General features: G+C 29.5%; 5 protein-coding genes and 1 non-coding gene across 9 annotated transcripts; 2 read left to right on the top strand and 4 right to left on the bottom strand.

The window, feature by feature from the left end:
• Positions 1 to 55: 55 nt before the first annotated feature.
• Positions 56 to 2,661, bottom strand: LOC106789163 (rhodopsin-like). 2 transcript variants are annotated; one of them, XM_014753134.1, is made up of 9 exons: positions 2,579 to 2,661; positions 1,801 to 1,993; positions 1,461 to 1,699; positions 1,270 to 1,376; positions 1,094 to 1,200; positions 879 to 1,026; positions 689 to 799; positions 446 to 612; positions 56 to 376 (listed from the first exon to the last, which is right to left on the bottom strand). In XM_014753134.1, the coding sequence occupies exons 2-9, from the start codon at positions 1,986 to 1,988 to the stop codon at positions 238 to 240; spliced, it is 1,206 nt and encodes a 401-aa protein (XP_014608620.1). In that variant the 5' UTR covers positions 1,989 to 1,993; positions 2,579 to 2,661; the 3' UTR covers positions 56 to 237. The 2 variants fall into 2 exon arrangements, with proteins under 2 accessions (XP_014608620.1, XP_014608619.1); XM_014753133.1 differs by lacking the exon at positions 2,579 to 2,661 and adding an exon at positions 2,072 to 2,191.
• On the bottom strand, positions 2,526 to 3,896 carry LOC106789165 (COMM domain-containing protein 2). The gene is made up of 5 exons (XM_014753137.1): positions 3,548 to 3,896; positions 3,392 to 3,469; positions 3,210 to 3,292; positions 2,960 to 3,133; positions 2,526 to 2,890 (listed from the first exon to the last, which is right to left on the bottom strand). The coding sequence occupies exons 1-5, from the start codon at positions 3,612 to 3,614 to the stop codon at positions 2,693 to 2,695; spliced, it is 600 nt and encodes a 199-aa protein (XP_014608623.1). The 5' UTR covers positions 3,615 to 3,896; the 3' UTR covers positions 2,526 to 2,692.
• A 6-nt stretch (positions 3,897 to 3,902) lies between these two features.
• On the top strand, positions 3,903 to 5,764 carry LOC106789167. 3 transcript variants are annotated; one of them, XR_001381967.1, is made up of 4 exons: positions 3,903 to 4,044; positions 4,531 to 4,676; positions 4,808 to 4,942; positions 5,031 to 5,268. XR_001381967.1 is itself a non-coding variant. In XM_014753138.1 (4 exons), exons 1-4 carry the CDS (start codon positions 4,032 to 4,034, stop codon positions 5,227 to 5,229), a joined length of 465 nt encoding a protein of 154 aa, XP_014608624.1. In that variant the 5' UTR covers positions 3,919 to 4,031; the 3' UTR covers positions 5,230 to 5,764. The 3 variants fall into 3 exon arrangements, 2 of the variants coding, with proteins under 2 accessions (XP_014608624.1, XP_014608625.1); XM_014753138.1 differs by having other exon boundaries at positions 3,919 to 4,044; positions 4,531 to 4,648; positions 5,031 to 5,764; XM_014753139.1 differs by having other exon boundaries at positions 3,920 to 4,096; positions 4,531 to 4,648; positions 5,031 to 5,764.
• On the bottom strand, positions 5,653 to 6,942 carry LOC106789168 (RING finger protein 44-like). The gene is made up of 3 exons (XM_014753140.1): positions 6,398 to 6,942; positions 6,095 to 6,260; positions 5,653 to 5,883 (listed from the first exon to the last, which is right to left on the bottom strand). Exons 1-3 carry the CDS (start codon positions 6,580 to 6,582, stop codon positions 5,833 to 5,835), a joined length of 402 nt encoding a protein of 133 aa, XP_014608626.1. The 5' UTR covers positions 6,583 to 6,942; the 3' UTR covers positions 5,653 to 5,832.
• Positions 6,943 to 7,879: 937 nt separating this feature from the next.
• LOC106789147 (hepatic leukemia factor) lies at positions 7,880 to 9,972 on the bottom strand. Its single transcript, XM_014753111.1, has 4 exons — positions 9,867 to 9,972; positions 8,570 to 8,815; positions 8,260 to 8,441; positions 7,880 to 8,089 (listed from the first exon to the last, which is right to left on the bottom strand). Exons 1-4 carry the CDS (start codon positions 9,970 to 9,972, stop codon positions 7,880 to 7,882), a joined length of 744 nt encoding a protein of 247 aa, XP_014608597.1.
• On the top strand, positions 9,258 to 9,330 carry Trnar-ccu. Its single transcript has one exon. It is a non-coding gene; the product is annotated as a tRNA-Arg (tRNA).
• Positions 9,973 to 15,991: the final 6,019 nt, after the last annotated feature.

Here is a 15,991-nt window from a genome sequence, read left to right as displayed (position 1 = left end):
ACTATACAAGTATAACTACTTTGTTTTCAAACGAAATATTTAAATAATAATTATGCGCTGAAGTATTTATTTCCATATAATAATTACTATTATTTCTTAATTAATACTTTTTTTACACGACCATCAATGAATTATATTAAATTTAGTTAATAACATATTAAATCCCTAAAAATTTAATTATATTGTTCCATTCTCTTTATGTGAAGAAAACTAAAGAATATTAATAATAAAGAAAAATTATGCTTTTCCACTCGCCGTTGCAGTAGAAGATGTTTCAGCATTTGCTGCAGCTACTCCAGCTGCTGCAGGCTCTTCTGTTGACCCACACACAAAACATGGTAGTTTCTCTTTTAACGCTGCTCTATATTTTGGATGACTATACAATATATACAAATGACAAAATTAATGAAGTATAAATTTTAATAAATTTTGTTTTGTTTAATACCTTATTCCATATACAATAGGATTATATATTGCATTGGCCTTAGCAAAGAGAGATCCCCAAATAGTGAAAAGTGGGCTGATTTTAGAGCCATTAAAAATACCCATATAATTTATTACTAAATATGGTGTCCAAGCCATAAACCATAATGATATTGTTGTTAACGCTACCTACAAATAATAGAACAATACAAACCATAATAATGAAAATCAAAAGATCAAATTAAATCTGTAAATACAATAGTACCTTTGCCAATTTTGCTTCAGCACTAGCAGATTGGTTATCGCCAGATCTTAATGAGGCAACATTCATTTTCTTAGCTTGTTCTTTCATAGCTTTTTCATGAGCTGCTACAGTCTATCAAATTAAATGAAGATTCTCAATAAAAGAATAAATATATAAATATTATAAATGAACACATAATTGGTATACTTACTGAAACAATAAAATAATAACTATAGATAATGGTAAACAATGGTAAATAATAAACAAACACCGAATACACCAGTATATAAGATTTTGATCCCCAATCTTTAGAAAGATAATCTGTACCACATGCTGTCATATTACCTTCCGGTACATACCTAATTTATAAAAACGTATAAATTTCTATTAAATAATTCCTAATAAAATTACAATGAAACTTTTTACCTATTCCATCCTACCATTGGCAAAATCGTCCATAATAATCCAAATAGCCATATAATGATAATTTGTAATAAAGCTCTTTTAATAGTTAGAGGTGTACCAGACATACCCTGCAAATATCCTAATTAATTTAATTATCCTAAATATTTGCCTTGTTAACAGAATTTTTCTATTAATACCTTCACTATAACATTATATCGATCTAAAGCAATAGCGGTCATTGTCCATATAGATGCGCATCCACATAGAGAACCAACCATAGCATAGATATCGCACATCAAGGTTCCTTAAAGTATAAAAAAAAAGCTTATTTATTTATTGCAATTATTTATATAATTAAATGACTAAATAAAAATAATAAATCTATTACCTAAGACCCAAGTTTCAAAATAGCAATTGATTACCATAGGTGGAGACATTATAATCATCATTATAAAGTCTGAGAAAGCCAAGTTTACTACGAGTAAATTACTAGGTGTTCTTAATGATCGTGTCATCAGGAATACATATACTACAACACCATTTCCAGACCATCCCAAAAGCCCAAGTACGATCATAACTAAGCCTAATATTTTATGCCACAATGGATCCAAAGGTGGGAATTGATACCTACGTAGAAGAAAGAGAAAATGATCAAATAGCTATTCTATTTTCAAATATATGAGTTAACCGAATTTATTTATATAAGAAGGATATAATGTACTAGTCACCAATGAGGATCAATTAAATGCAACATTTCTGGAGGTACTTTATCGGCAACTGTTTGATTAGTAAATCGCATCTTTTGATGTGCAAATTGAGGACCAATAGTAGTTAAGGCATGAATTATGATTTTATTTACTATTGTTTTATTTAATGCAGGTACAAAATTGCTGACATTTACTAGACTTGCTTCCATATTTCCTATAAATAAACATATACATATATTAATAATATATTACAAATAAAAATAATTTAAGGAATTGTATATTTAATACATACTTGCAGATATGAATTTAAAGATATTTTATTTATTGTTATATACTGATATGATGATAACTAGATAATAATTAGCACTAAATTTTGTAATAGTGAATATTTTAGCTTGAGCACAAGTAATGAACTGGTCACTGTCTCTTTTATATATCTACAAATATGGACGCATACACATATATTCAAAATGAAATAAAATTCTAATCCAATAAAATATTCAAATGAAAACTTCTACTATGATATTAAATACATTAAAAGATGTATATCTATAAATGTAACTATCAAGTAGTAGTAACTACGTCCTTGAAGTTCTGTCATTTAAGATTTGAAGGAAGCCTTACAATAAGATATATTTTATATAGATATAAAATATAAAATAAATAAAAAGAGAAATTGACAAGATAATTATATTTAATAAAGGCGAATAAAAAATGTGATAAAAACATAAGTAATACCGCGTATCTCAGTAGTATTAAGATTTTTTATTTGAAATGTCATTGTAACATTTAACATTACCTGTTAATACATTTTCGTATGTTTTATTTTTTACATTAAAAGTTTCAGCCTAACTGCCATAGTTACATAAAATAATATGTAGTTCTTTTATCGATTTGTAAAATAAGTTTTAGTTTATTTTGCTGCTCTAGAAACTTGACGAGTGTGTTGGCTGTAACCTTCCTTCAAAGCTTCTTCTAATTCTTGAGCCATATGTATTAAATTGACAGGATCTGTTTGAAGTAAAACATGCTCCATACTTTCATTATTTTTCAACGTCAAATCTAATGTAATCAATGGTGAAACTTGTTTTAACAATGTTCTTGAAGCGGTCTATAAATAATATCATTGTTATTATCTTTCTTCAATGATCTATGGGGTATTAAAGAAACTGATTATCACCTGTACTTCAAAACGCCATTCAAGATCATGATACTCTGGTATTTTAAAACCAGTAACTGATAGAATATTAGATATCTCTTTTTTCTTTGTAGTATAGAGTTTACTTAAAATTGTTTCATTTTCTTCAGAAAAACCTAATGCTATAATAGAATCTCGAAAGTCTTCGTTGCTTAGCTATAATATATGTAATGTATAATTATTATTCATTATAATGATATATAAAACAATGTTGTTATAATTCAAGTTATACCTTATGATTGCAACTCTCTAATAATAGATTGACAAGACCTTCTACTGAATTTTTAATAATATCCACTTCTACTTCAAGTTTTTCTATATTAAACATCACATATATTTGGTAAGATATAATAAAAGAATATTATTTTATTCTCAATAACACACACTGGATATAAAACATTTGTATATACTCACGAGCTGCCCCATGATACAATTTCATATTAGGACCTTTTTGTAAATAATCTAAAGCAAGTTTGCAAAAATCCTGCAACACTATAACATTGTTATAATGAATAAAAATAGATCATAGTTTAAGAGAATTAAAATCATACGTAATATCATTTGTAATACCTTGAGGTGTTTGTTCTATAAGAAATAACACATGTTTTTTATGATCTGGTCGCAATGTCAGTAACATTTTCTTTTATTAAAAAAATATATAATGTAAATACATCAAACGATCATTCATTAGAAGTGTTTACAATATTTTTTTTTATTTTTAATATCTTATATTATATAAATGCACTATGTAAAATATAATAGTTGTACTAATATCGCATAGAAATAATTATAAGCAATATTAATTCACGATCAATTAAAATTACAAAAATTAATAACAAGATGTAAATAAAAGTCTAACCTAACTATTCCTTAAATCTGTCATTGACGATTTCGAGTTCACTGCGTATATTCCACGCGCATCTCTAATGCATAAATCCAATATGGCGGATAATTCGCACCTCACCGACAAGGTACGGATAGGTACGAAGCCAGAAGATACTCGTGTCTTGTACATATATTATGACATTAAGGACAACAAGCTACAAACTAAAACATGGGAGATAAAGGTATCAGCTTTTCTAAAAAAAGAAGAAAAGGAGCAGAATAATATAGCTTAAGGTAGCTTGGGCACGCCGCTAATACTTATCAACGTAATAAAGATTATTAATGCTTTGTTAGGATAAGAGTTAAGTGGTATTATTATGCACGCTTAATGGACATTTCGAGCTTATTATGTTAATTAAATTAATGTTTAGTTAAATGCATTAAAATTATATTGTTCTACAAAATGAGTAACATATTATGGTAATGATCGAGAATCTATAAATGATCTTATTATATTACATGAGACTGCATCATTGTAATCATTATATCTATATAGTACTATCATTATCGCCTTATCCTTTTTCTATCTTTGCATGCACACATATGTTAGAATAACAGCTTGCAATTAGACTCTTTACAAATGTGTGTCTCGTATTGCTTTAGTATTTTCTATTTTGTAATACAAGGCATAAAATTCTATTGTTATAATTAATTTGCATATTTTTCAGAACATCATGTACACTTCAGCGGAGCGAGTGGTCTTGGGAAGGACAATAACATTATGATACAACCGCAACGACATGGGCATATAGATGTTCATCTTGGATTCTTACAGCTTCATCACAGGTTTACAAAACGATGCGATAAACTAAACGTAAATGTTGCAATCGTCACATAGATAATCGTACTGTTGTGTGTTTTGTTTTTTTCAATTATGAAAATCAGATTATACGCTTTACAAAGAAAACAAAGTTATCATATATCGTGCTTATGTGTCCTTTCAAGATATCACCTGGAGTTTTCTATACCATGGAATATTTGTGTTCATGGTGAACTTTTTGCGCCAGCTGTAGTTGCCAGTAACCAGCACAATCCAGACTGTCATATCATAGAATTAATGCAAGAGAAGGACGGCCTAAAGTAAATCAATATTTTTTTTCTTTTAATTTAAAATAGTATTTGTTTAATTAACAATTTACATTTTTAATTCTATTTATTTCGATTAAAGGTTAAAAATTGAATTGCTGGCGTATAAGGAACGAATCTTGAAGGAAGAAGTTGAAGTCATGTGTTGTAAATCTGGCACACCATTGAAAATACTCTTGAATGCAAGAGTATTAGGTAAAGACAAAGGAACCCCTTTATTAAGGAATGGTATACGTAGTGTCGCTGTAGAAGGAGTCGAAAAAGATGATACATCTGACTGAATTTACTAACTAATGCTTCTAAATAAAACACGCTTTTGTACGCTTTAACAAAATTGATTTTATAATCGTTTAGATTGAAAAGATCTAAGATAAAAGAGAAACGTATATATTATCAATTTTGAATAATATACAAGATAAACTATTTGTGCTTTCATCATCTTTTGATTTAAAGAATTTATCAATTATGACTTACAACTTAATATTTACACTTCTTTCTTTGGAATATAACTAATAACTTGAATGAGCTAGTATTTGTATTAAAATGGCAACGAAAATAGTATAGTTTCAATAGAGTCGTTTCTGACTCATTTATTATATCATTGTAACTTTATCATTAGTAATCTTATTATTATATGAGTATTATTTGTACTATGATTACGTTACAATATCTTTATTATAATAAGAAATTTTTATTTGGCATCTTATTTATTAACAAAATCACATGATTTTACAAACTTTATTTTAACAATAGCTGTAGCAATATATTTCTATCACTATATAATAAAAAACGAATTTTTACCTTGTGTATAAAGTATCATATTTTATTAAATACTTCATAATTACAACTTTGTGTCAAAAAATGAACACTACCCATTTATAAAACTAAATAGTTTCATAAATCTTCCTGCAGATAGGGCAAGTATTACGTGATCCCTATAACACGAATACATAGATGGGTATTGAATTATATATAAAATCTAGGATGGTTTGCGTATTTAATTAATATAAAGAAAAGTTGTTCAAACCATAAATATAAATGTATTTAGCGTAAAAAAAATATGGTATAGAGTCAATTATTTATTAAAGATTTAAGAAATAAATATATGGTATTCTTTGCATTTTTAAAGTTAAAACAAAAATTTACCGTTGGACCTTGCAATCTCCACGTATTAATACATTTTTCATGAAACGAATGATTACATGGAAGCATTTTACGTTGATCTGAAAGTTCTTGTATACAGATAATGCAGATAGTATTTTCATTCTGCAATTTCTTTGATCGTCTTCTCTGACGTTGATTTTGTTGTTCACTAGAAAAAGATACTAGCTTATGATTCATAAAAATGAAACATTCAAACTGTTTATCTTTTTCTCAGCAGCAAGTTATCTATTAATTTGAAATAATAATTGCTATATTAGTTAATATAATTATAAATAAAGAAAATACTTGTTTGATGATTGATCCAAGGAGGTGAAATAATTGGGTAACCTTCCAAAATCTGAACCATTGGAACCTCTAGAATTTCCATATCCATATGGCTCTTCTTGTGCTCCATTATTAGCAAAAATATAATATAATAAACTTGCTAAACCAACTGTAAGCGCTACTATAGCAACACCTTGAATTGCCATTTATAATGAGATAGATCAAACGTTAAGTAAATTGTAATTCATTGAATGACGTTATGAACAAGATTGTAACTAATATCATTTAATAATGTATAGAATATATTAAGTTAATTCTTTTTTTTATTAACACTACGTGTCAAATGTGACAGTTACGAAAGTAATATCACACAATTCTTGTTTATATCAACTTTCACAATGTATACTTTTAACATAGAAATTAAAGATACTTATATTCAAACAACATTCAGATCACTAATAACAGTTAAACGTCTATTTCTTTCTCAGTCTCTCCCCTATATTTAAGAAAAACATAACGCGGTAAAAAACAGCCAGCCATTTTAGTTCAGTGGGAAGAACGTAGCAGGTTGGCCAATAGTAGATAAAAATAAATAAATGTCTATATATACAGTGTACATCTATATAGTAAGTAAAGAAATAAATAGAAATTTATAGTAACACAATATATATTTCTATGTATTATGCAATTTCTCACGTATGTACTATTTTAATAACATACATATATAATTATTTCATTATAAAAATATGTTATTAATATTTGCATTCATTAAAAAATGTTGTCATTCAACTTAATTTATAAGTTGGCAAAACTATTGTAATTATTCTTACAGAATTGCCAATATTAAAATAAAAATAGTCCAAGTATAAAATAAGAAAAAGTATGTAAGAATTAATATCAAAATAATAAAATTGTTTCTTTGTTATACTAACAATAACTATTTGGAGTTTCGTAGAAGTTCATTTATTTAACTTGCTCAAATGTTGATATTATTTATAATTAGATATAATACATACATACATATATACATATTGTAGGAACTATAAAGATAAAAGAAAGGTAATTTAGATCAAAGGCACTTTTTATCGACATATACATAATTAAAAATATACATGTACAAAATTACACGCCGTTGTGATTAAATATATTTTGTGAAACTATGACAATTGTGTAAAGAAATTACGTTGCAAATTTGTAATAATTTAATAATGGATTTTCAGAGATCTATACATCATGCATCAATAATTACTAGACACTAGATAGAATCTAAATCATATGTATGTGAGATCACACTTAAGAAAAAATATAGGAAAAACTTGTAAACTGTTTAGAGATTTTTCTATCCACAGAGATTGTGTATGTATAAGTATATATATTTTCCGTAATATTTTAGAATTTAATTCATGTTCTATCATTCCAACAGGGATAACGAATCTCTAATGAAAGATTAAAAATCTGGAAGTATTCTATTTTGTCCTTTATCATTTAAAGAACTTTTTCCCTTTATACTTCGCAATCCAATGTAGAAAGAGAACGCATTGACGATCGAGTTACTGACGTTAAAGAAGATACTGAACGTTCGATGGACTGTGTCCTAGTTGTTTGTTGCTTTAGCAACATATGTCGAAGCGATTGAGCTTCCTCTCGAAGGGTTACAACCTGCGCTCGTAAAATAGCATTTTCGTGTTCTAACATTGTTGCTTTTAAAGCGATCTACGGAAAATATTCAATAATTGGAGAGATATATCTATGTTAGTTAACATCTAGGTCAATTGTACGCGATTGTTCGTGTAAATATTTCATTGGTACGCGAAAAATAAAGTTTGAGAAGCTCTGAAATAATAGTAGATGATACTGCTAAATAGATACAATTAAATCCTTACATGATCTTCGCGAATTTTTCTAGCGTCTCGTGATTTCTTTGCTGCCTGATTATTACGCTTACGCCTTTCGTAATATTTTTCATCTTTTTGATCATCCGGAATTGGTTTTTTCTCGCTTCGCGGTCGTCTATTTAGATTTTGTGTATTATTTTCGTTGATAAACTGTCGATTCATAATCGTATCTGCATTATAAATTATAAGAATCTCACTGTCTTATTGTAGAAATGAAAACCATTATAATTAGGCAGAAAATTCATATTATTTTATGCATCGCACGAATCTTCAGAATCTATGGCGTAATAAATAGAACTCTCACCTGTATCTATGACATCCGAATATCGTCGAGGTATATTTAACGATGGCATCAAGGGTGTCATAGTTGTAAAAAAAGGCGATTGTACAAGAAAACTGCTAGGAATTGGCAAAGTTCCGGAAAGAGAAGCAGTTGTTGTTAAGGATGGTGTTAACGACGATTCTGTAGGCGTAGAATTGGATAAAATATTTGATTCGTTAAATTTGCAACGCTGAGTAGGATACGGCTCGTATCTATATAGATCTGTAAATGCAAATAAAATAGCACATTGTTGTGTGTACAGAAGAATTTGAAGATACAGATATTTCATAAATGATGAACAGAAATAAGAACACGTGACCTGAAATTGAATACCGCGATTTAATATTTTTCGTAAGACCAAGGAAGCGCGTATCGATATATACAACGAAAAACTTTGTTAAAATTAAAACTTACATTTTTGTCTTATATTTTTATTTCAAAAATCATCCTTTTCTATGTTAATAAATAATAATTTTATTAATATTGTTGGTTGTCCATCATTTATGAATATCTTTTATTATATATCGACTACACAGAAACCTAATAAAAGATACTTTTATGATATTTTTTTTTATTTATAATCTACTCAAAACAAATCATTTAAAATACATACAAAAATCAATATACTCCTATTATTATTAATTTAGGAAGAGAGTTATCAATCGCCCCTGTGGCCTAATGGATAAGGCATCGGTCTCCTAAACCGGGGATTGTGGGTTCGAGTCCCACCAGGGGTAAAAACATTTTTTTTCGTCAATTTAATATTATTTATTGTCAAAAATTTTCCCTATATTGTTTACTATTATTAGTTTAATAATTCTATTGTTGTTCTTTTTAAAGGAACGTTTTTATTCAAATGATTTTCAGTGTAAACTAAAATCGAATGAATTTGTTTAAAAAGTTGGAAAATTGATCAACGTTTATTCGCATACTAGTTATGAATAAATTATAATCTAGCACATCATTGAACTTGCGTGTTTTCATAAAGTTTTAATCATACTTATACATGGCACACAAGAAGCGTCTTTTGCACGATTCGTATCATACCAGCAATGTGATCATCATTGATAAGGAATTTTAACAACAACGTTATATTTTATTATTCATTATATTTTCCATATGTTAAATTGTTTACTATTTCATCTAGGTATAAAGAAATACAGGTTGTTTCAGAACGAAATATTTTATATGGGTTCGATAGATATTCTTTGAGCACACATGAAAATAATAAAAATAATTCATATCTTTGAAGCATATCATTCTTTATACTCACCTGAATTTGGAGCAAGAAATTTGTAGCTTCTTAGTAGTTGTAATGTAGAAACTGCTCCGGTCATTGTATTTTCAGAACAAAATGTTTGCGTATGTATATGAGCCATTCTTTCAAAACTCGTTTGAATAGTTTCAGTTCATGCTGTCATCTTAAAAACGTATTTTTTCACATTTTTAATATTTTCAGAATATAGGTAATTCGATAATCTCATAAACGTATGCGGATAGATATGTACGTTGTCTCTTTTTAATACAATATCCAAGATCGTATAATATTAACTCATCACGAATCGATCATTATTATTCTCACAACAGTATCGTCGTTAAAAAGTTTCCTCGTATGTCATCCGTTTTATGGTAGTTATTATCTTTTATCTCTTTTTTTCTTCATTTTTCAAACGATTGACATATAATTTTCATTGGGTTTCAGATGTTCGAAAGTAAAGTTATATCACGAATTGACATATGAAAAAGGACTCTCTCAGAAGTTAAGTAAGCACTCAAGATACTCCAGTATAAAACAGTTTCAAGTTAACAGGTCGGTTATGATAGAGCTTTCTCGTATCACGTGCTTTGATGATTACAATCCTCCTATTCCAGGGAAACTTTCATTCGTCGACGGTACCTTTCTTCCCGCCCTAAAGAGCATGCGTACTTGTGAAGATCATATTCGTTCCGCCCATCGGGTCGTCATGGGTGACCAGCGACAATTGCTTTTCTAATGGTCAAGCTCGAAAGTGACCAATCGTCAAGCCGTCTGTTTTTGCAATTAATGATCATTCAAGAGTGAATATCGCGACCTTAATCTACAAGAAATGGGATTGGAGATAATAAGTTTACGATTAAGCTGATTTTATAATCGAATGAACAAATATTCAATTCGATTTACCATATTAAATATCAATTGAAGTTTATTTTTATGAAAACACATCTTACAATTAACAAGACAAATTATTTATATAATTATGTTTTAAACAGAACATTCGAGGAATTTAAATTCTAATCTTATCGTCCGATCATTCCTCTCCTTTTTATCCTGTTGGGTTTATTAAGATTTGATCTGAATAAAGGCATGTAAGCAAAAACAGAGACTTTCTTACGGTAGCTCATCCAACAGCACACATCACGAATGGGCGCTTTCAATGCTATGGGACAGCGAGCACCTGACACTTCCATGTTTCCTGCGAATGTTTCACATGTTCGTAATTATTATAAAGCAAATTAGACGGGTGTATAGACTGGTATTACTCCCCAAGTCGATCTCATAAAATATTGCACTTGTTCGGCTCTGTAATTACCTCTTGTCCAATGATTAATGGCCGAGAGATCGATGGACTCTGTTCAAGGGTTAAACGAAAAGAGGAGTAAAGTTCACGTTCTTTGACCTTTTCATATATTTAACTCTATTTTATTTTATTCTTTATACTTTTTAATATTAACAAATGTTAACTTTTTAAGGTCCTGTGCCAAGTCTGATTCGACATTGCAATTTGTTTCAACGAATTCCTATGATTCGAGCAAATAAGTCTCGTCAACATATTTGCAAAAAGATGAACTCGTTAGAACGTAGAAACTGTTAGCAAGTTGTTGATCAAATGACACCTACATAATATCGTAGCGCATTCGTCAGCAGACACGTTTGATGACATGGTCAGCGACAGGTGTTCGAGTTCGCATAAGACATCCAAGAAACAACCCCCGTAGCTTGTGCCAACGTAACGGTAATTAGTACTTAAACAGAGCAGCGCGATACAACGTCTACCTTCGACTTCCCCAGTCGATAATATCTAATAATAATCCCGAGGATGGGATCAGTCAAAGAAAGTTTATGCAGGAAAGAAAAAAAAGACAAAAAAGAAAAATGGACGTTTACGTGCTTTGCGAAAAAGGTCGATGCGTGTTAGCGGGTAACGATTGCTTCTACGATAGGCACACGTAATCGCGGCACCGTGAGATCAAGACCATATGACACTGGCCGCACATCACCCTTTCCCAACGAATTAGATGTCGCGATACTAAATAGCGTTATTTCATTTTCACCTAACTTATTAATTTATAATCTAAAAATATAAATACATATATATATATATATATATATATACATTTTTGTTTTCTATTTCTTACAATATAAAATTTGTATATATATAATAAGCCAAGGAGAGGCTACAAGTTAATCTTTTTCGACGCGTGATTTTCTAAATGTAGGTATATTACAAAAAGAGAGAAATCTTCAAAGGAAAGAAGAAAGAAAATGGCTACTAGGAGGAGGAGGAGGAGGAAGAGGAAAACGACGACGACGACGACATCCCTATTAAGCGTCCTCGCGTGCCTAGCCCCTTATTTACATCCCCTCTTCCCTCAAAGGGCACGGATTCCTTTCACCCTCGCACGAAGTCACGAATCGTGATCACCGTTGTTGTTTCACAACTTGGACGAAGTTATCTCATCAAGTCGTCACGAGGGCGCCTTGCCTCGTTTCCGGAAGTTCCGATTAAACTTTCTCTTACTTTAGCAACTATTTATATTCCAACTCTCGTCGTAACTATAACACCCATTTACTACTTATGGTTGCAATTCGGTGCATAGTCAGCTGCTATTCGTCAGTTAATTAACGATATCGCAAACGGATAATCGCTTACCTTTAAGTTTATTTTCTATAATTCAGAAATTGTATAACTAACTCGGGTACGCATACTTTGAAACTTCTTTCCTAGTTTAATATTCGTTCGCGTTAAAAATGTCGAATCATTTCCTGTGTTCTATATCCTGCTTATATTAGATATTAGAAATAATCACTCGTCACTTTCGTTTTTTGTTTTTTTTTTGTATCATTATAATTCACGATCGAACCGTGCCTGATAATGCTGTCACAATGAGGAACGATGTCATAGAAACAATTTTTCGTCTCATCTGTTAACAATTTATATTTGTAATCTACTATCTACTTGCGTAGTAGTAAGGACCGACAATTTATAACTGACAATGTACAGTAAAACTCGATTTCCTTGAATTCCATTTATCAAATCCGATTTATCGAAGCGCCAGGCTCTCGATAATAACTGAATATATAAATTATTAATCAGAAAGTAAAAATGGAAAAGATCTTATTTATTATTTAGTCTATATGATGATTTAGACTTTTTTCATATATATGATCCTTCTCTAATATATGCCAGAGAGACTCGGGACGAATAATTTTCTATATCTCGCAATAGAATCGAGTACTTGGGTTGCCGGTACATGTCCTAATACATATATACAATATATATTTCTGTATATATGTTTATACATAGTAAATATATACATATACATATATAATGTAATGAAAGACAAAACTCGTATTACTATACACTCTTACAGCATTGAAGAGTGAAAGATAAAAAATAGAAAGAGAGCTATATCCACAATTACTGCTATTTATTATTAATATTTGAAACGTACGCGTTTTCCCTTCCACATCTTGCACATTCGCTTTTCCTGCGTTCATTTCTTTGTGATCCGTGCAACGTTATTTAAATTATTAATCAATATTGTGTACCGTTTATAAATAACAGCCAACGTGAAAGAAAAATGAAAAGCAAAGTTCATACAACTTCACGTGACTTCGCTCATAATGACATATACGAAAAGGTAACCAGGGTGTTTGACCAAATTAATCACTAATTACAGTCTCTAATATTTACATTCGAAATTTCATATATAGTTAATTTTTAAATAAACACATAATGCGAGATTTAACGTATACTTGTTTAAATTGTTCTTATCATTTTATTCATATATTTTAATTACAATATATAAAATACAGTTACTATATTTAGTTTTCTTTTTCCAAATGATTTACACGAAGATCTTTATATACAAATTAAAACTGTAATGGATTATACTGAAAGATATAACCAAATTTCGCAGGAAGAGGAAGATGACGAAATAGATCAAGATGATCTAGAAGATAAAGAAGAAAAAAAAAATATAGAACAAGATGATCAAGAAGATCAAAAAGAAGAAGAAGAAGAAGAAGAAGAAGAAGAAGAAGAAGAAGTAAATGAAGAAGATGAGGATGATACGCCATCGATAAAAGTATTGATCTATTTTAATTCTAACTAATTGAATTTTATTTTGACTTTAATACATGATTAATATTTTTCTTTTCTTACTAGTTGCATTACAAATGCAATTATCCCGTAGAAAACTCCAGTAGATTTTCATTACGTGTGATGGAAGCGATGCGTTCATTACAAAAAAATGAAAATGTTTTGCCTATATCATCCAGGAAAGAAATAGTCGATTACATCGCGAAAAATTATAACAACGATGGAGACATTTATGCCCAGGTGCGAACCTCCTTAAAACAACTTTGTACTCAAGGGTTAGTTCGATGTGTAAATATATAAATACATATTGAATATAATTTTAAAAACATTTCGAAAATATTAAAATACTTTTATTTTAATTTTAAGATTCGTTGCAGAGGTATTGAACGATGAGTATCAACTGATAGGTCCCTTCAGTTTCACACGAATGTTAAAAAACTGCGAATGTCCTACGGATAGCGCAAAGATGCATATAAGTACACCAAAGTATACCAAAGTAAGAAGAACATTTCGTAAAAAAAAAAGACGTCAAGAGGATTCGCGATGTCGTTGTGAAAAAATACAAGAAAATCCTGAATTAGAAGATAAAGAATCAACGATACATTCGAGAGATAATATTTCTCCATCATTGCGAAAGAATTATTTCAATAATACGATTTTTGCAACACCTACGCGTGATTTTTGGAGATTTACAAGAAGAAACAATAATTCACGAAAGTATCCTGTAACTGAAGAGGCAAGAAAGCATAACAATCATAAAAGATTGATTTCTCACGAGGATCAACGTGAACAAACTGTTGATAACATTCAACAAGATATTAATGATCATCGTACATATCTTCGTAAGCACACACCGAAACGCGTGCGTAAAACAAACGATAATATTCCTGTAGCATCAGGAAGTGTACAAAGAAATCAGGAAACTAGTCTTGCACCAAATAATCAAATTAATAATAATTCTCAGGACAGTGTATTCCAGGAAATAGAAAACTCGATCTCGGAAAAATCGAAATCGCGCGAGAAAGAATTAAAAAAATGGATACAACGATGTCGTCGCGAATGCGAAAAGCAAAAGAAACAATAAATAATAAAATCTCATGTCTTTACAATATTTTATTGCAAATATGTATTTGTCCTCTTGTTAATAGTAATATAAAAATTATGTTAATCGTTCATACATATAAAATACGGATTCTTAATTGTTTTTCTTCGTCGATTTTTTTGACGAAATCGATTGTATGCGCTGTTATGATGTCGGTTCTTCATATCTTTATCCGCGATTTTACTCAAATATTCGTATACAAGATTGAAAACTGTTGTTCTTTCATTCCAGCGATGACCAATTTTATTTCTACAATTTTGTTTATCATTTTATAACTTGCATAAACATTTATATCGTTCATAAAATATAATTTATCGTACAAAAAATGGCGGACACTATTAATCTACATCTATTTAAGGGTTAAAATCTCTTTACATCTTAATATATATAAGTATGTAATAAATATAATATTAATTTACCTATGTTGTTTCTTATTGTTAGATTTGGACATGATTGTTTATTCACTTTTTTGCATTCTATTGTATCTTAACAAATCATTTAAAGATATGTTCCAAAAATTAGGAAGAAACTAGAATATTAAAAGAATTACAAATAATTTAAAAACAAGACCTATTCGCCGATAAAATAACAAAAAGAATGTTTATTTACTCGGTCGGTTTTTACGTATTCCGCGCACGCGTGCGTTGTATGTAGCACAAAAAAGTTGGCATAGAACCGCTACAGCAGAAAAAAATGAATAAATGTTATCGCAAAAAAGTTGGCATAGAACCTGAACAGCAGAAAAGATTAATAAGTACTTTTTAATGAATAAGTCTTTTTCCTGTACCTGTTTCAAGCCTATCGTTCTTAACGAGTAAACTCCTTTAATTAATAATAAAAACAAAATATCTATATCAGATTTCTAATTGTTTTTTTTTTTTTTAAATGTATATAGAATTTAATTACACATTTACTTCGTATACATTACTTGCT

Source organism: Polistes canadensis, unplaced genomic scaffold, assembly GCF_001313835.1.
Source record: "Polistes canadensis isolate GaletaPanama2010 unplaced genomic scaffold, ASM131383v1 scaffold_166, whole genome shotgun sequence".
In the NCBI taxonomy this organism is placed as follows: domain Eukaryota; kingdom Metazoa; phylum Arthropoda; class Insecta; order Hymenoptera; family Vespidae; genus Polistes; species Polistes canadensis.
The sequence above is the reverse complement of the archived record's forward strand: the minus strand, read 5'-3'. Positions and strand labels throughout refer to the sequence as shown.